At 40.3% G+C, this 17,099-nt stretch overlaps 1 protein-coding gene across 3 annotated transcripts in view; it reads left to right on the top strand.

Annotated features, from left to right (window-relative positions):
• TMEM135 (transmembrane protein 135) overlaps window positions 1–17,099 on the top strand; it is a 346,732-nt gene that overhangs the window by 323,249 nt on the left and 6,384 nt on the right. For all 3 annotated transcript variants that reach the window (XM_034758994.1, XM_034758995.1, XM_034758996.1), the window contains 4 exons: window positions 2,604–2,673; window positions 9,950–10,117; window positions 11,224–11,287; window positions 13,420–13,496. In XM_034758994.1, coding sequence (XP_034614885.1) covers window positions 2,604–2,673; window positions 9,950–10,117; window positions 11,224–11,287; window positions 13,420–13,496 — 379 coding nt within the window. The remainder of the gene's footprint in view (window positions 1–2,603; window positions 2,674–9,949; window positions 10,118–11,223; window positions 11,288–13,419; window positions 13,497–17,099) is intronic.

Genomic DNA, 17,099 nt, shown 5'->3' with positions numbered 1-17,099 from the left:
GTGCAGCCCCCTTTTTAGGACTAGGTCCTTGTTACGGTATGTTCCTGACAGGCAGCAGAGAAACAGATGTTCTAAGTATTCCGTGTTGTGAAAGGGGTGGTGAAGAGTGCTTATTTCAGAGTGAAAGCCCTTCAAATAGAAAGAAACACTTACCTCCAGCATTGAGCTAAGGGATAGCTAGAAGGCCCGTCTCTTTCTTGTTCTTCATACCTATTCTGTTTTAAATACCCCTGACGTGAACTAATTAAAAATAGTGAGGCATGATCACTGCCCCTCTAGCCAAAATGTATTTATTAAATATTAGAAGGCTAAATGATTAACAAATGAGGAGTATACTTCCTTTGGGATTTCCAGACTCCCTCTTCCCATACATTCAAAAACCATTGCATTTTTAATCCTAATACTTTCTCAAGTTTCTCTTCCATATGTTTCCTTTCAGATATAATTGATTCTAAATGTCTGTAACCTGATCACGTTCTCGTTACAATTTTTGCTACATAAACTAACCTTGTGGATGATTTATGGCCAATATACTTTACAATACATGATTCAAAGCTTCCAAGATATTTGACACAGTATATAAATTATGTGATTTATTTTGTATTAAACCACAAATAATTGACTACAAGAAAATATCATTTTTGGAGCTAGTGTGAAATGACTTTCCTTTAATTCTGTGTCATACAAGTCTAATTACTGTAAAGTCCACACATCCCATCCTCCCTAAAATCATCTCCTCTTTATGTTTTGAGCCAAACCCTAATCCCAAGTAAGGGCCACAGAAAATCTGTACCATAGTGGAACAGCAGGACTACACTGCACTGGAATGGTCATGGTTGAGAGAGGCCTCTGCAGTCCCCTCCAGTAGGCCCCAGGGTGGTACAGAGAGAGATTACAGTATGGCCAGTGGATCCCTGGCCAAAACAGCAGCATCTGTCTAATTTGGGTGGGCGGGGGGAAGCGTGTCAGTGATCATCGGCTGCAGAATGGCCCTGCTACAGCTCTATGGCCTTGGACGGATGATTCATAATTCCTTCCCATTGGCCAAAGTGGGGAATTCATAGGCATAGCACATTTGCCCAAGCTTAGCACGGAAAAGAGGATTGGATCAAAATTCATGTACGTGTACTTCTGAAATACTAAGAAAGTACTGTTTTATTTGTACAGTACTTGGATGACTTCATAAAAGTACATAATGCCTTACAATTGAATCATAGCAATGTAGGACAGGACTTCAAGAGGTTATCTAATTCTGCCTTCTGGGCAGAGGCAGGACCAATTTTACCTAGACCATCCCTGACAGGTGTTTGTCCAACCTGTTCCAGTGATGGGGATTCCACAACCTCCCTTGGAATCCTCTTCCAGTGCTTAACTACACTTATAGTTAGGACATTTTCCCTAATATCTAACCTAAAACGACCCTTTGACCGCACTCCTGTCCCTGTTATTTCATTAGTTGTCCCCCGAAATCAGTTGGTTTCCAGGTCATGTAGATCCTCCCCTTAGGCTGGGAGGGGGTCCTTCAGCAGTGGGTGGGCTTTTGCCCGCCCACTTCCCGGAACCCAATAGGTACAGATTAAGCCCATTACTTCTTGTGTTACCTTCAGTGGACGTGAAGAACAATTGATCCCCATCCTCTTTATAACAGCCCTTAACATATGTGAAGACTGTTATCAGGTACCTCCCCCCAGGTTTCTGTTCTCAAGACTAAAGATACCCAGTTTTTTAACCTTTCCTCATAGGTCAGGTTTTCTAAACCTTTTATCATTTCTGTTGCTCTTCTCTGGACTCTCTCCAATTTGTCCACATATTTCCTAAAGTGTGGTGCTCAGAACTGAACACAATACTCCAGCTGAGGCCTTATCAATGCCGAGAAGAGTGGGACAATTACCCCCCATGTCTTACATACAGTAGTCCTGTTAATACACTCCAGATTGATATTAGCCCTTTTTACAACTGCGTCACATTGTAGATTCATAGTCAGTTTGTGATACATTATAACTCCCAAATTCTTTTCAGCATTACTATCACCCTAGTCAGTTATTCACCAATTTTAGTTTTGCACTTAATTTTTTCCTTCTTGAGTGTAGTACTTTGCGCTTGTCTTATTTGAATTTCATCTTGTTGATTTCAGATCAATTTTCCAATTTGTCAAGTTGTTTTGAATTCCAATCTGGCCTCCAAAGTGCTTGCAATCTCTCCCAGCTTGGCGTCATCTTCAAATGTATAAGCATACTTTTCTCTCCATTATCCAAATCATTAATGAAAATATTAACTAGTACAGACCCAAACTGACCCCGATGGGACCCCATTAGATATGCCCTCCCAGTTTGACCGCGAACTATTGATAACTACTCTATGAGTACAAGCTTTCAACATGGTGTGCACCCCCCGATAGTAATTTCATCTAGACCGCATTTCCCTAGTTTGCTTATGAGAATGTCATGTAGGACTGTGTCAAAAGGTGGCATGCAAAATAAATAATGGGGAAATAGCAAGAGACTATTGTATACATTTTTAGCAAGAGAAAGTTTGCAAAATCTCTAGTAGATTACAGTAAAACCAACTTCTAGTTAATATGGATTTCGTTGTTTCTTTTGCAGATGCAAACATGGTCCAAGACATAGATGCTGTAAACATTATGAAGATAATTGCATCTCATATTGCATTAAAGTAAGTATGAATCTTGCATTTTTTGTAAACACTCACAGAGACTGGTGAAAATGTATAAAGTTTGGTACAGAAAAAGAATATGTAAGTTACAATCGGCAAATGCAGATTGCATATGTCTTAGCCTCTGAAGTCTGTTGTTGGTCATGCTTTTTCATTATAAAAAGAGTCAGTTATAAGTTTGTGAAAACCATCTTCTGAGCAAGATTCTTTCTTCCTTTCTTTCTTTCTTTCTTTCTTTCTTTCTTTCTTCTTGGAAATACAATTACAATAATCTGAGAACCAAAAGTGAATGGAAAAAAATGGATCAGCAAAAAATAAACTTGTTTAATTATATGAGACCTTCATAACTGATCCCATTTCCAGCTCCATCCTAAATAAAGCACCTGGAATGTGCTGTGCTGGACAGACAGATCAGCAGTGGCACACATATAGCTGTGCATGTCTGACACAGTGGTGTTTGATTTTGGACTCGCTAGTCTATTAATTTATTTTAAGGGGTAATGGGAGATTGTCCACGGTTGCTGCAGACAGAGAGAGCTGTCTATGTCCAGTGGCATGAATTAGCCTCCTCCATAATATGGACAGTGCATTTTTTCAGAGGAGTACTGTGTGGAGAAGATTGGCACAGGTGGGACCACCTGCTACATGGTCTTAGTTTTGGGTAAAACTTCAGCAGATCTTGATCTTTTAATAATCTACATTTTTTATTTAGGGAGAAGCAAAAATTGATTGCTAGGCAGTTTAGCTTTTTCAGATGCTTCTGCTATATTTTATCTTTAAAATGCTTTTTTTCCCCATTAAAAATAGTGCATTCTGTTGGAATTTATCTCTTTTGGTTTTTTAATGGCAAGGCTCGCTACATTAAGATAAAGCTTTAGAGGAGGTATAGTACAATAGTTATTTTCTTATATTTATACAGCTCAGTGTCTTATTCAATATTATTTTGTTACTGCTTTTTTGAACTATGAAATATTTCAGCAAACTTAGTGACAGTGTTAGCCTCTGATTCAACAAAGTATTTAAGTATGTGCTGAAGTTCCATTGAAGTCAGTGGGACGTGAAGTGTTTTGCTGAATAGATCTGGAAATGTGTAATAAAATATTTACAAAATATTCAGGATAATTGTAACTTTTTTTTTTTTTACTAAAGATAAAGTGACTAAACATAAAAACAACACAACTAGAATAACTAACAGAAAATACTTCTCTCTCTCCCCCCTCCCCCTCCCCTTGGGATGAGAAAAGAGAGAACCACTCAGCACCTGTTTTTTATTATTTTAGCCAGAATTTTCAAAATTGTGTGCCTAATATATAAATTCTATAAAATTCCATGTCTTCAATTGGACTTAACATAGTAGTAACGTTAGCATGTGCATAAGTGTCGTATGATCAGGGCCTAAGATAAGACAACATATGATTAGCTATTGCATACCTTCATAGTTAAATATAAATGTATACATCTAGGAACAAAGGATGTAGGGCCATACTTACAGGATGTGGGAAGCAGTGACTCTGAAAAAGTTTTGGGAGTCAGGGTGGGTAATCAGCTGAACATGAGTTCCCAGTGTAATGCTGTGGCCAAAAGGGCTAATGTGATCTTTTGATGCATAAACAGAAGAATTTTGAGTAGAAGTAGAGAAGTTATTTTACCTCTGTATTTGGCACTGGTGTGACTGCTGCTGGAATACCGTGCCTAGTTCTAGTGTCAACAATTCAAGAAGGATGTTAATAAATTATAGAGGGTTCAGAGAAGACCCAGGAGAATGATTAAAGGATTAGAAAACCTGCCTTACAGTGATAGACTCAAGGAGCTCAATTTATTTAGCTTAACAAACATAAGAACATAAGAATGGCCATACTGGGTCAAACCAATGGTCCATTTAGTCCAGTGTCCTGCTTCCAACAGTGGCCCATGTCAGATGCTTCAGAGGGAGTGAACAGAACAGGGCAATTTATCAAGTGATCCGTCCCCTGTCATCCAGTCCCAGCTTCTGGCAATCAGAGGTTTAGGGACACTCAGAGCATGGGGTTGCATCCCTAACCATCTTGGCTATTAGCCATTGATGGACCTAATCTACGTGAATTTATCTGATTCTTTTTTGAACCCAGTTATACTTTTGGCCTTCACAACATCCCTGGCAATGAGTTCCACAGGTTGACTGTGCGTTGCGTGAAGTACTTCCTTATGTTTGTTTGAAATTTTCTGCCTCTTAATTTCATCAGTTGACCCCCTGGTTCTTGTGTTATGTGAAGGGGTAAATAACACTTCCCTAGTCACTTTCTCACACAATTCATTGTTGTATAAACCTTTATCATATCCCTCCTTAGTTATCTCTTTTCCAAGCTGAGCAGTCCCAGTCTTTTTAATCTCTCCTCGTGGGAGCTGTTCCATACGGCTAATCATTTTTGTTGCCCTTCTCTCTACTGTTTCCAGTTCTAATATATCTTTTTTGAGGTGATGCAACCAGAACTGTATGCAGTGTTCAAGGTGTGGGTGTACCACGGATTTATATATGGCATTATGACATTTTCTGTCTTATTATCTATCCCTTTCCTAATGGTTCCTAACATTCTTTTAGTTTGAGCAGATATTTTCCGAGAACTATCCGTGATGATGCCAAGATCTCTTTCTTGAGTGGTAACAGCTAATTTAGACCCCATCATTTTGTATGTATAGTTGAGATTGTTTTCCAGTGGGCATTACTTTGCACTTACCAACACTGAATTTAATCTGCCATTGTGTTGTCCAGTCACCCAATTTTGTGAGATCCCTTTGTAACTCAGCTTTGGACTTAACTATCTTGTATAATTTTGTATCATCTACAAACTTTTCCACCTCACTGTTTATCCCTTTTTCCAGATCATTTATGCCTATGTTAAACAGCACTGTTCCCATTACAGATCCTTGGGAGACCCTGCTATTTGCCTCCACTGTGAAAACTGACTATTTATTCCAACCCTTTGTTTCCTATCTTTTAACTAGTTATTGATCCATGAGAGGACCTTCCCTCTTATCCCATGACTGCTTCCTTTGCTTAAGAGCTTTTGTTGTGAGACCTTGTCAAAGCCTTTCTGGAAGTCCAAGTGCATTATATTTTCTAGATCATCCTTGTCCATGTTTGTTGACACCCTCAAAGAATAAAGTACTTCATATGTGACTGAAGTTCCCATTGGTCTGAATGGTGGATGTGATATGTATTAAAATATAAGGATGAACTGGAAATTGGGTTAGCACTACTGTATATCTGTAATTCAGTGCACTGAATCTGAGTTCAGGTTACGAGTTCCTCAGGCCAGTAAGGGCTGGTGACTCCATAGCACCCACTTTGTCCTACCCCAGGAGCAGTGTTAATGGATGCTAAAGAAGAGGTCACTTCAATGCAAAGCATGATGAGAGGGAAAAGCAACAAGGAAATAGCAGAGTATCTCATCCACCTATTTCAGGGGTTGGCAACCTATGGCACGCATGCCAAACACGGCACGCAAGCCAATTTTGAATGGCACGCTGCTGAGGTCCCGGCCCTCAGCCCCCTCCGCCCACTGCTCTCCCCTGGGGGGGCAGGAGGCAGAAGCTTGGTCCTGTGGCAACCAAGCTTCCCCACTCCCCTGCTTCTTCCCCCAGCGTGGTGCTTTCCTGCCCCTCTTCCTCCCCCTCCCTGCGCTGATCAGCTGATGGCCCTTGCGAGAGGGAGCAGAGCTGAGCGGCAGCGTGCTCCCTGCTCCGTAGAGGAGGCAGAGAAGAGATAGGGACGGGACCTTGGGGAAGGGGGTGGAATAGGGCATATCCCTTCCAGCCCCTTGCCGTGAGCTGCTCAGGGCAGGGGGCTTGGAGCCACCCCTACGAGCCGAGCACCCCAGCCGGTCTATAGGTTTTTAAGTATGGCTAGTTTTCTGATTTTTAGTCTTGAGCTCCTCCAAAGGTCATCTCTGGAAAGGATCAGAAATAGCTCTCTACTGGCAGGATTCTAGCATGTTTTTGTAATTCTGTTCTTGAATTGATTTTTAATACGAGATCGTTCTGATGAACTACTTACAGCCAAAAGTTTTCCTCTGTATTATATTTTCCCTTACCATTGAACATCTTGTCTTCCTATTATCATAGTCATGCATACATTACCATCATATTCTCTTTTTTTTCTTTCCTGCTCCATATTTAGACACATATTAGCCAGCTAGTATAACCTGCAGTAGCCTTTTATCGTTATCTTTGATAGCTGGCTAGTGGATCACCTCATTTTCATAAACTTCACTTAGAATTTGAAACAATCTGGGTGTCCTGGCTCTGTAGACTTCTGTGAAGGTTTGTCTAGCCCAACAAAGGCATTTGAAGATCCTTTCCTTTCTCCTTTGATCCACTTGATTCCAGCGGGTAATTTAAAAGAAGATGCAGAGGGTCCTGTGGCACCTTTGAGACTAACAGAAGTACTGGGAGCATAAGCTTTCGTGGGTAAGAACCTCACTTCTTCAGATGCAAGTAATGGAAATCTCCGGAGNCTGCCTCTGGAGATTTCCATTACTTGCATCTGAAGAAGTGAGGTTCTTACCCACGAAAGCTTATGCTCCCAGTACTTCTGTTAGTCTCAAAGGTGCCACAGGACCCTCTGTTGCTTTTTACAGATTCAGACTAACACGGCTACCCCTCTGATACTTAAAAGAAGATATATGTTAGCCAGCAGTGCGTACCTAAAATGATGAACTTCAGTTTCTCTGTTCCAATGCTGATGATAACAGCAGATGAGCAGTACAGTTTACCTCATAATTGTGGTAGAAGGAAATTAGGAGAATACTCCAGTGGTTACAATCTGTTTAATTATTATTTATTTTATTTCATTATTGTTTCGAGAGATGTGGGATACTATACTGAACAGTTCAATTTGTAAATGATTCTACATTTAATTTGAAAGCAAATTTATAAATAAAATGGATAGATTTAATACTATTTGGATTCATTGCTACAATTTATCTGACTTCTGGTATATTACTGAACTCTGTTTTGAATATCTACATTTCTGTAATTGAGTTTTAATACTATCAAGATATTTTCAAAGACTCTTTTTAAAAAATTGAACTCCTTAGATGATTTTTGCAGATGTGTAATTTAATCGCACTGCTATTTCTGGCTCTTCGTATCCAAATCATAAAATTTCTGCAAAATAGACGGTTCTTAAGGAAAGGGTTACTATCGAGATTTCAGTGCATATTAATTTCCCTCTTTTGTGTATTGTTTATATTTTTCTTTTCCCCCACTCATTTGCCTGTGATCTGATATCTTTCTGTGGAGAATAAAAGTTATAATTGATGAGCTTGTAATTTACAAAACAGAATTTTTTGTGTGACTACGGGTAATGCAAATCAGCTATAAACTATTTGTAAAATTGTCTCCTGATTGCTCACTGAACTAATTATAAAGATTCAGTATTTATATGTCTTGCTACTGTTTGTTGCACATGAGAACTAAGGACCTGATCCTGCAAACCTACACATTTCAGTGGGATTGTTCATGAGTTACTCATGTGCTAGAGTTTGCAGATCGGAACAGCATAATACAATGTCATGTTCTAGTCCATCTGTCCTATGCTTGTGACTATTGTAAAACTTCCTGTAATTTTACATAATCTAAATTCATCTTAAATTTGACATTTTAATTACACAGAAGTCTGAAAATTCAGAATTAAGTTTCATGGAGTAAATTTAATTCTGCCTTGCCCATAAATTTTGAAATAGAGGTTTTTGTTATATGATCATACCTCACAGTGATATAAACTATTTAGAAAATATGAGATAAAAGTGCCCATAGGATATAATTTACTTAGCTTTTAAAGCCAAATGCGAGGAGACATAGGAGCTATTTCATGCATCTGGTTCCTGCCTCTTCACTAGCAACAGAATGCACTAATACCGTCCGCCCGCCCGCTTCCAAACATTGTTATTTAACTGTTGTCCCCCACTTACTTTGTTTCATAAACATTTTCACAAGTAACAAGTTATGGAATATTATTGTTGCAAAAAATGGGTGTTGCTGAATGATGTTTAACCAGAATATAGCTTTGGGACTCTTTAATCATACAGGGATTAAAATGTCCTGTATGATGCACAGATTTTTAATTTCTGAATTGGACAGATTGCTAATTCCAGTCCTCTGCCCAATGGTTTTACAAACAAATAACAGAAACCTTGAACATTTGGAACATCCCACTCAAAGGCCTGCTTAATTCAGTAAGAATGTACTACCAGGGCTCAGCACATGATGTTCAGATACTTTCAAATGAAATGTCTTCGAACCAAAAAAGCATTTTCTGCTCTTTGGAGAGAGAGAGAGAAATACCTAGATTTATGCTTTAAAATAAACTGTTCTTAAATTATCAAACTGTTAAAAGAAAAAAGAGGCCTCTCAATAATTTTCCTAAAGGCTGAAGCTTTTTTTCCTCACACTTGGATGATTTTTTTTTTAAATGAGCAGATAGATTTCTTCAGACTTTTCAGAGATGATCACCTGTGGGCTAATAATAAGCATAAGAAGCTTTTGAGAAAATTACAAGAAACAGAAAAAGAAAAGATTTTAGAACGAAAGAACTAACCCAATCTGAGTTATGGCACTTTACAAAACAAACTCTGAGACATATCAGCCTTTCAGGGTGGAGCAGTAGGAAAAATTTCATATGAACCTGTGTTTATCTTTTTTAACAGTTCTGCACATGATCTCTTCTGGGTTTGCACTTTCTTCACAGCAGACTTTGCAAAGCCTCCAGGTCGGTTGTTTGTTGAGAGAACCTGGGCATGTGCCGAGGAGTCAGTGTCACTGTCTAATTCACACATTTTCTGAAAGGACTTTGTTTTGTTATGGGCTTTTTCCCTCCCTCAGCACTTCTTCCAGATGTTTGAGTATGTGGCGTATTTTCTTCACCACATTGCTTTCCTTTCCATACCCAATTGTGGTTGAAGGCGGGGAGAGAATAATCTGGAAATTAAGCCATCAGGACTGTTTCAAGGAACAGAATTTTGGAGTAGAGATAGTGTGTGTCCTTTGAGGCCTTTTAAATATCCATTTAAATTAAAAGAAAGGCAGTCAGTCTAGGATTCTATTTCCTTAGTTATTTTACAGGGACGTTAGTTCAAAAAGCTAGTTTCAAGTTCCAAGGAGGGAGGGTACATTTCAAATAATGTCAACAAAGTGGGCTTTTAAAATCCTGCATTTCAAAAATAAGCTACTAGTGCACTCATGTAGCTCATGGTTTTTGGGTTCTTTTTAAGTTGCTGTTTCTTAACTTTTCCTCCAGGGCTTCATTAGAATGTTTAGTGTTGGTTACCTGATCCAGTGTTGCCTTCGAATCCCATCAGCGTTCAGGCATCTCTTTACAAAACCTTCACGGCTGCTTTCTCTATTCTATAACAAGGAAAACTTCCAGCTTGGAGCTTTTCTAGGATCTTTTGTCAGTATATACAAAGTAAGTGTAAAAACATTGAAAACTTAGTATAATTTATTTATGTTGATTTCGAAAATAACAAAAAAAAGCCCCCATCTTTACTTAAACATTCTGACACTGTACAGACCCTCGGCCCACAACAAAGTCTAGCTGTAATCAAATCATAAATGTCAAGCCAGTGCCATTCTCCCCACGAGTGCTCAAAAAACAGATGAGGTTTGCAGTATGTCCTGAAAGTGAGCAGATTTGAGCTTTTTGGAAGATATACTTTTGCCAAACACAAGTTATGCTTCAGTCGAAGACAAATTTGGGGGCTCAATACAAGAGTAACTAGGTGAAAGTTAATGGCCTGTGCTGTATAGGAGGTAAGGCTAGATCAGGGATCGGCAACCTTTGGCACACAGCTCGCCAGGGTAAGCACCCTGGCGGGCCAGGCTGGTTTGTTTACCTGCCGCATCCGCAGGTTCAACCAATCGCGGCTCCCACCCACCTTGTCTCTCGTATTCTGGAACCAACATGGCAACAACAACGCTGCAATTCCATTAGGACTTTTAGCTATTTGCAAAATTTTAAAGTTGCTCTTTAAGTTACTGGGATTTATCAAAACATCGTGGGCCTGTTGGGTGGACACATGAGGAATTGGGGTGGGGGTGTTCTGGCCCTTGTGGAGATCAACCAAAGTCACCCTCCTCTACCCCTCCCATCCTCTTTGGCTACTCTTGTTCCTCACAGCTGAGTGGGGGAGGGAAGGGATCGATCAGCAAATTAAGCTGCTACAAATATGTGGACAGTGATCAGACAGCAGGTGGATTTTCCCCTCTCCCTTCAGAGTAAGTTTAAGGTTGGTTTGATTGATCACACAGTATATGCTCCCGAATGTTGAGAAAATTTTGTTTGCTCTTAATATAAAATACATTAAGTGCACCCAGGAACTCCAGTGATGGGTGCTTTATAAATGGGTATAGTAGCAGTAGGGACAATTGTCAATGAGGTGGTTGTTGATCCATAATGAATATCTTATGTAGATATTTATGAATTATTATTGGGTTACACTGTGATGTAACCAAACTAATAACATTTTAAATAAAGCACTAACTGAGGCTATTGTATTTCCCCCACAAATGCAGGGTACTAGTTGCTTCCTGCGCTGGGTACGAAACCTGGATGATGAACTTCATGCTCTTATAGCGGGTAAGTCCATGAGAAGAAGTGGATAGTGCCCATCTCAGTAATATTGTCTTTAGATTTAAAATGTTGGATTAAATGTATAAATATAAACATGCTACTGTTGCTTAGCCAGAGGGAATGGCTGAGTCTCTAGCATCAGCTCTAAAACATCTAGACTTACTGGAACCACAGGTTCAAATCCTTATGGGGGGGAGGGGTGCATCTGAAACAGACTTTCTTCCTTCTAAAGGACATAACCTGAGTCCCAGGAGATCTAATGAAGGAAGCCTTTAAAACCCAAGGTGTTCTGTTCCCTGTGTGGCCATTAAAGCTTGCATGACACTTTGTAAGAATAGGGGCTTGTCCCCAGTATCTTTAACCAAATTTCCCCCTCCCCTTGTACAATGTGCTGTGCATAGATTGTCCACAGGAGTGACCACAAGTGACCCCACGGGCATTTTGACAGGGAGGCTAGTTTTACACACACACACACACACACACACACACACACACTCTCAGTGTAGCAAAAAGCGTCCGGCCAGTCAGTAGAGTGCAAAAAAAAAAAAAAATGTTGAGCAGCATGGCATCCCCTGGAAGTTGGCCCCCAGGCCAGCAAGGCTGATTATCCGGATAACTTCTGCCTTCCCCTCCAGAGTGTGTAAATACCACATAGGATATTTCTGCACAGCAAGAAGAGATGTGATTATAGCATAGATAGGCATACCTATGCCAGCTTTAATGTAGCTAGAACAGACAGCAATGGTAGTTGAGAGAAGGAAGCCTGCACTTGAGTGTAGGCAAACAACCCGAGCACATACCCAAGGCCCCTGCAGGGTTTGTAGGATAGCAGCTAGCCCATGCTGAAGCCTGTGCCACCATGTTTGTACTAATGTTTTTATCCATGCTAGGCAGCTTACAGCTAGCATGATATACCTGCCCATGCTACAAGCACACCTTTGCTTGCAATGTAAACCTACCCATAGAGAGCAAAATCCTGACTTTACATTTAGGAGCTGCATTGCGGGAGGAAAAGGAGGTCATCGGGCCATCTTGATAGCACACATAGGACAGCACGTAGATAGCATGTAACCCCTTTTGTTTGTGCAGTACATTCCATTATCTGCACATGAGCCCAGGAGTCCAGCAGGCTAACCCTTGGAACCATGGTGTGCTGATGCCACATTAACCAGTTCCCCAGCGTAGCACTCAAGAGACCAGTATCCTTCCTTACTCCGACACTTCAACTTAGACTTCATGTGCATGCTCTTCTCCCCACAGCGTATGCACACAACACAGAACAGCATTTACCCCATCATTTGTAAAGCGCCTTAGGATACTTAGGGATGAAAAGCACCATATACTGTGAAATATTATTGGAGAGCATGTATTTGGAAGTTTGTCCCGAATTCCTGTTCTGGAATTTCAAAGTGCTTTGAGAACAGGAAAGTAAATGTGAAGCTTGTGTTGAAATGAAAATCAGCATTTAGGTGGTTTAATGTAAATGCAAAACTTTTGTTCTGAGGTTTCCTTTTATAAATTATACTTGCATTGTTTGTGTTTAGCATCAAGGGCAATTCTTGTACTTGGCACAAGAGTAATTTTTTATTTTGATCTTTCCCAGTTTCTAATAGAAGTTGCTCTGTATACGTTAGCATGTTCATTTAAAAAGAGGGACAGAACCTGGCCCTTCCGCTAGAGCCAAAGAAAGTCCCTGGGCAGTAGAACTGGTGCAGTTCCACTGTGCAGTGATGGGGTGAAAAGTGAGTATGTGTGAAGTGTGCACAGTCTGCATGATGCACAGTGCTGCTCCCTGGGGACCTGCTGTGTAGCAGGGATGTGGGTGTGTAGAGACAGGTCAACATCCACTGCTGCAGGGATCCTCTAGACCAATTGGGGCAGGGTGGGGGGGTCTGGGGCCAGGGAGCTAGTCACAGGGCTAAAGATTTGGCTCCCAGTGTCAAAATTACAGGGGTCTGTCCTTTCTAAAAAGCATAAAAGACCCTTTCCTATGCAGCACAGAAATATCACTGAACATTGGTTATAATAGATGCTAATAGAGAAAGTTACAAGTTTGTGTAATGTCAGAACTGTGTTGAGCAATAGCAAGGAAATAGTTGAGGCTCTTAACCAATAATTTTGTTTTCTAACTGTTGCAGGATCCCTGGCAGGAGTTTCTATGATGTTTTACAAAAGCACTACTATCTCCATGTACCTGGCTTCCAAACTAGTGGAGGTAAGGTACACTGCTAGTTCCAGTGTTGTTTTTCTTAGCCGTTGTAACAGGGCAGAGGAAGAAAACAAATGTTACAAGCATTGGCCAAAAGTGCAAATGTAATGTGAGATTGTACAACGATGCTCTATTATACCAGACATGTGCCCAAGTGATGGCTAAGTCCTGCGGTCTCATTTCCTTCATCTCCCTCCTTTCCAGAACTAAGTCTAAGTTTGTCCATTTATCTGCACATATTTCCCACCTCATGTCCCCCTAATTTCCTTTTTGGTAGCCCCCTGCTGTGTCGCTTTTGCAGAATTTCAAATCTGAAAGTTCCAAGAATGTGCATTTTGTCAATTTCCACCAAAAACATAAATCAGAACTAGTCCTTCCCTTCAGATTTATTGCCAAAACCTACAGCTGACTTCCTGCCTCTGTTCCCTGATTTTGGCATTAGTCTAAATTATGAATTATGGTAACTCAAAATAGTTTTGGTTTTTGCATGCAGCTGAAATTGCTTTCCTGTTCGCTTTAATTGATCAAATTCTAACCTGGAAAGTGACCACCAGTTACATTGCATTTTTTTTGAGGTCTGAAAGTCCATTCTGTTTTATTTCTATGAGCTATTAAAATTATGTTAGCCTGGGAAAAAGTAAAAATGAAGAGTGACTGCTTATGCAAACAACAACTCAGGGATTGTTCATACAACCACATTTATATTCACAGTTTATGAATGTGTGAGTTGGGATAAAAAATGGGAGATCACTCTTTGGAGTCTTGTTAAGTTTCACTGTGATTTTTCTATGAAATCATGAGTTATTCATGGCTCTTCGCCTAGCAGCCCCACTGGGATAAACTTACAGCGCCTGCCCATTATGCCTAGACCCTGAACCATTGCCACTTCCTTCCACTGGCCTCCAGGACTCCAATCTCTAACACTGTTAATCCAGCTACTTTGCCAGCTATGAATTTGCTTTAAAGAAAAGAGAGAGAAAAATGTGAAGAATAAGATGAAATGTGAAACAAAGAGAAACATGTAGCACGGTCCTACATGTTCCTTACAGTCCACACTCAAATTCTGAAGGTGGTTTACATAATGATATGTCAACACAACTCAGTCCCATAGAGTTACCCCTGTTGTATTAGTTCTACGTACTTCAGGGCTCCATTTATAATAAATAAAATGTTATGCTGTGTTGCTGATGGTTTTCTCTGGCCTTTTCTCTGAGACATTGTGGCTGCAATGAAATAAGAAAAATACTGCATGGGTTTATTTCAGTTTTTACTTCTTTTACCATATTATACAAGCCAAGGGTAACTGACCAAAGAGGCGTGTGCTGCTTGGAAGGTCAAGCTGTGTTCAAGAAAATAAACTTTAAGTGTTTTCTCAAAAAGAAAGTATGTGATTTCGAGTTGTTTAAGGGTAGCAAAATATCCATTGTATTTGACTAGTTACTGCTTTGTTTGGCTTTGTTCTTTTTAAAAATAAGCACGTATCATAGAATTACCTCCTGTACTCTCCAAGATCTAAAATACCCCTTTAAAATAAACAAATCCATGCTGTGCAATGTCATATAGACATTTGGGGTAACATTTTTAAAAGCACCTAGGTGATTTAGGAGCCAGAATCCCATTTTCAAAAGTGCCTTAGGCACTCAGGACCCAGAAGGCTTATCTACAGGTGGGGTAATACACACTGTGGGGGGAGGGGGAAGATTAATAAAGCGCACTAATGTGTTGCACACTAATTGCTCCAAATAGACCTTGGCAATGCACATGAAAAGTTCCCTAGTGCTCATTAACATAGTGCTGTTTAATAGGATCCAGGAGCCTCTGCATTCTAATCTCAGCATTTACACTTCTTTTGTTGACTTGGACAAGTCATTTCAACCATCTGCCACAATAGTCACATTTGTAATGTGGGTGTGACAGGATTCCCGGGGTACAACCTGGAACTGTGGGACTACTGTGCCCCCTCAACTCTCCAGCCTGGGCTGTCTCTCACAATGCTGTGTTAGAAACAAGCAGCAAACCCCTCTAGGTGCTGTGATCACTCAGCCATCAGCATGTGGAACCCCACACCCAACTAAATTGCATGAATGCTCCCTGAGCCACTCATGAATCATACAGAGAGAGGCACAATCACCCCAGCTTCCAGCCTTGCACCCCAGAAATATACCATCTGAAGACTCCCCTAGAAAGTGCAAGCTCATTAATTAGTTTGCCACTTCATCATAAGAAAATGGATACGCACCAGTCTTTGTAATCTGAGCTCAGATTCCCCAAGCACTTCAACCAAGAGCACACCGTTTTAGGTAAAATATAAAACAGATTTATTAACTACAGAAAGGTAGATTTTAAGTGATTATAAGTAGCAGGCGTAGAGATCAAATTTGGTTACATAAGAAATAAGAATAAACTCGCAGTCTAAATTCTACAGACTAAGTAAGCAAGATTTGAATCAAGCAGTCTTTCAACTTAATAGATATTGTGAGCAGCTCACAGTTGTCAATACACAGGCTAGATTCCCTTCCTAGTCTGGGACCAATCTCCCCAGTTCAAAGTCTGTGTCTTCCAGATGATATTCCAGGGGTTGATATGGGGGAGGAGAGAGGTCAAGTGATGATGTCACTGTACCTCTTTTATACTTTCTTCCAGCTACTAGACAGATCCTTGCTGTGATGTGGGGTCAGGCAGTCCTAATTGCGTATGTGCCCTCCCTAAAGAGCCTCTGGGAGACTGGATTCTTCTTGATGGGCCATCAATGCCTGTCTAGGCAATGATAGTTGCTCCTTTGTTGCTAATGAAATGCTAGCTGGGTATTCCCCACTTCACAACGTATTTCAGTAACACACACACAGCAATTCTTTATAACTTCACATACAATGACAGCACATGCACCTCAATAGGATATTAATGTTCAACAGATCAAGACTTCTTAAGTGATACCTCACAAGGCAGACTTTGTAGAAAAATCTCATAATTATATGACAGTGGTGAATATGGGGGTTCCAGGGTGCTATTTTGAGGTACAGAGTGTCACAGTGGTGTTCCTTGACTTTCCTCACAGAGGTATTTAAAGACTAGTTAATGTTCAAATAGCTTTTTCCATCTTCAAAGCTATGTTAATGGTAGGCTTATAAAGAGCAATGCACTGACAAACTACGCATCTATTTACATTGTCACTGGTTCCCAACCTTGGTTTGTTTGCAGCCTCCTTTGGAGTGATCGGAGTCCCTCATACCAACCCCTGGTACAGAGTGATCACTGTCCCTACGCTTTTCTCTCCATGCTCTTTATAGTGTCTACCTTTATTCTTTTTGTCTTTATTCTTTCTTCCTGCTCATCAAGATTTTTATTTTCTCTCTTATAAAGCTTTCCAGTTATTTTATTTTAATTTATTTTTGCTCTCTTTCCCCTTGTTTTGTGGCTCTCCAATTACATTCCCCCATTCTCTGGAAGGCTGCATGCTGCTTGTTGGGTGCAGGGGAATGGAAATCTGCTGGTGTTTCCATTGGGCACAAGTGAGCTGCATGTCACAGGAACAGAGTTGTTCCCATGGCTAGCTGCATCAGGAATCATTGCAAAAGCAAGGACAGAAAATAGACTGCTTTGCCCAGAGAT

This window comes from Trachemys scripta, chromosome 1 (genome assembly GCF_013100865.1).
Source record: "Trachemys scripta elegans isolate TJP31775 chromosome 1, CAS_Tse_1.0, whole genome shotgun sequence".
NCBI classification, from domain to species: domain Eukaryota; kingdom Metazoa; phylum Chordata; order Testudines; family Emydidae; genus Trachemys; species Trachemys scripta.
The sequence above is the reverse complement of the archived record's forward strand: the minus strand, read 5'-3'. Positions and strand labels throughout refer to the sequence as shown.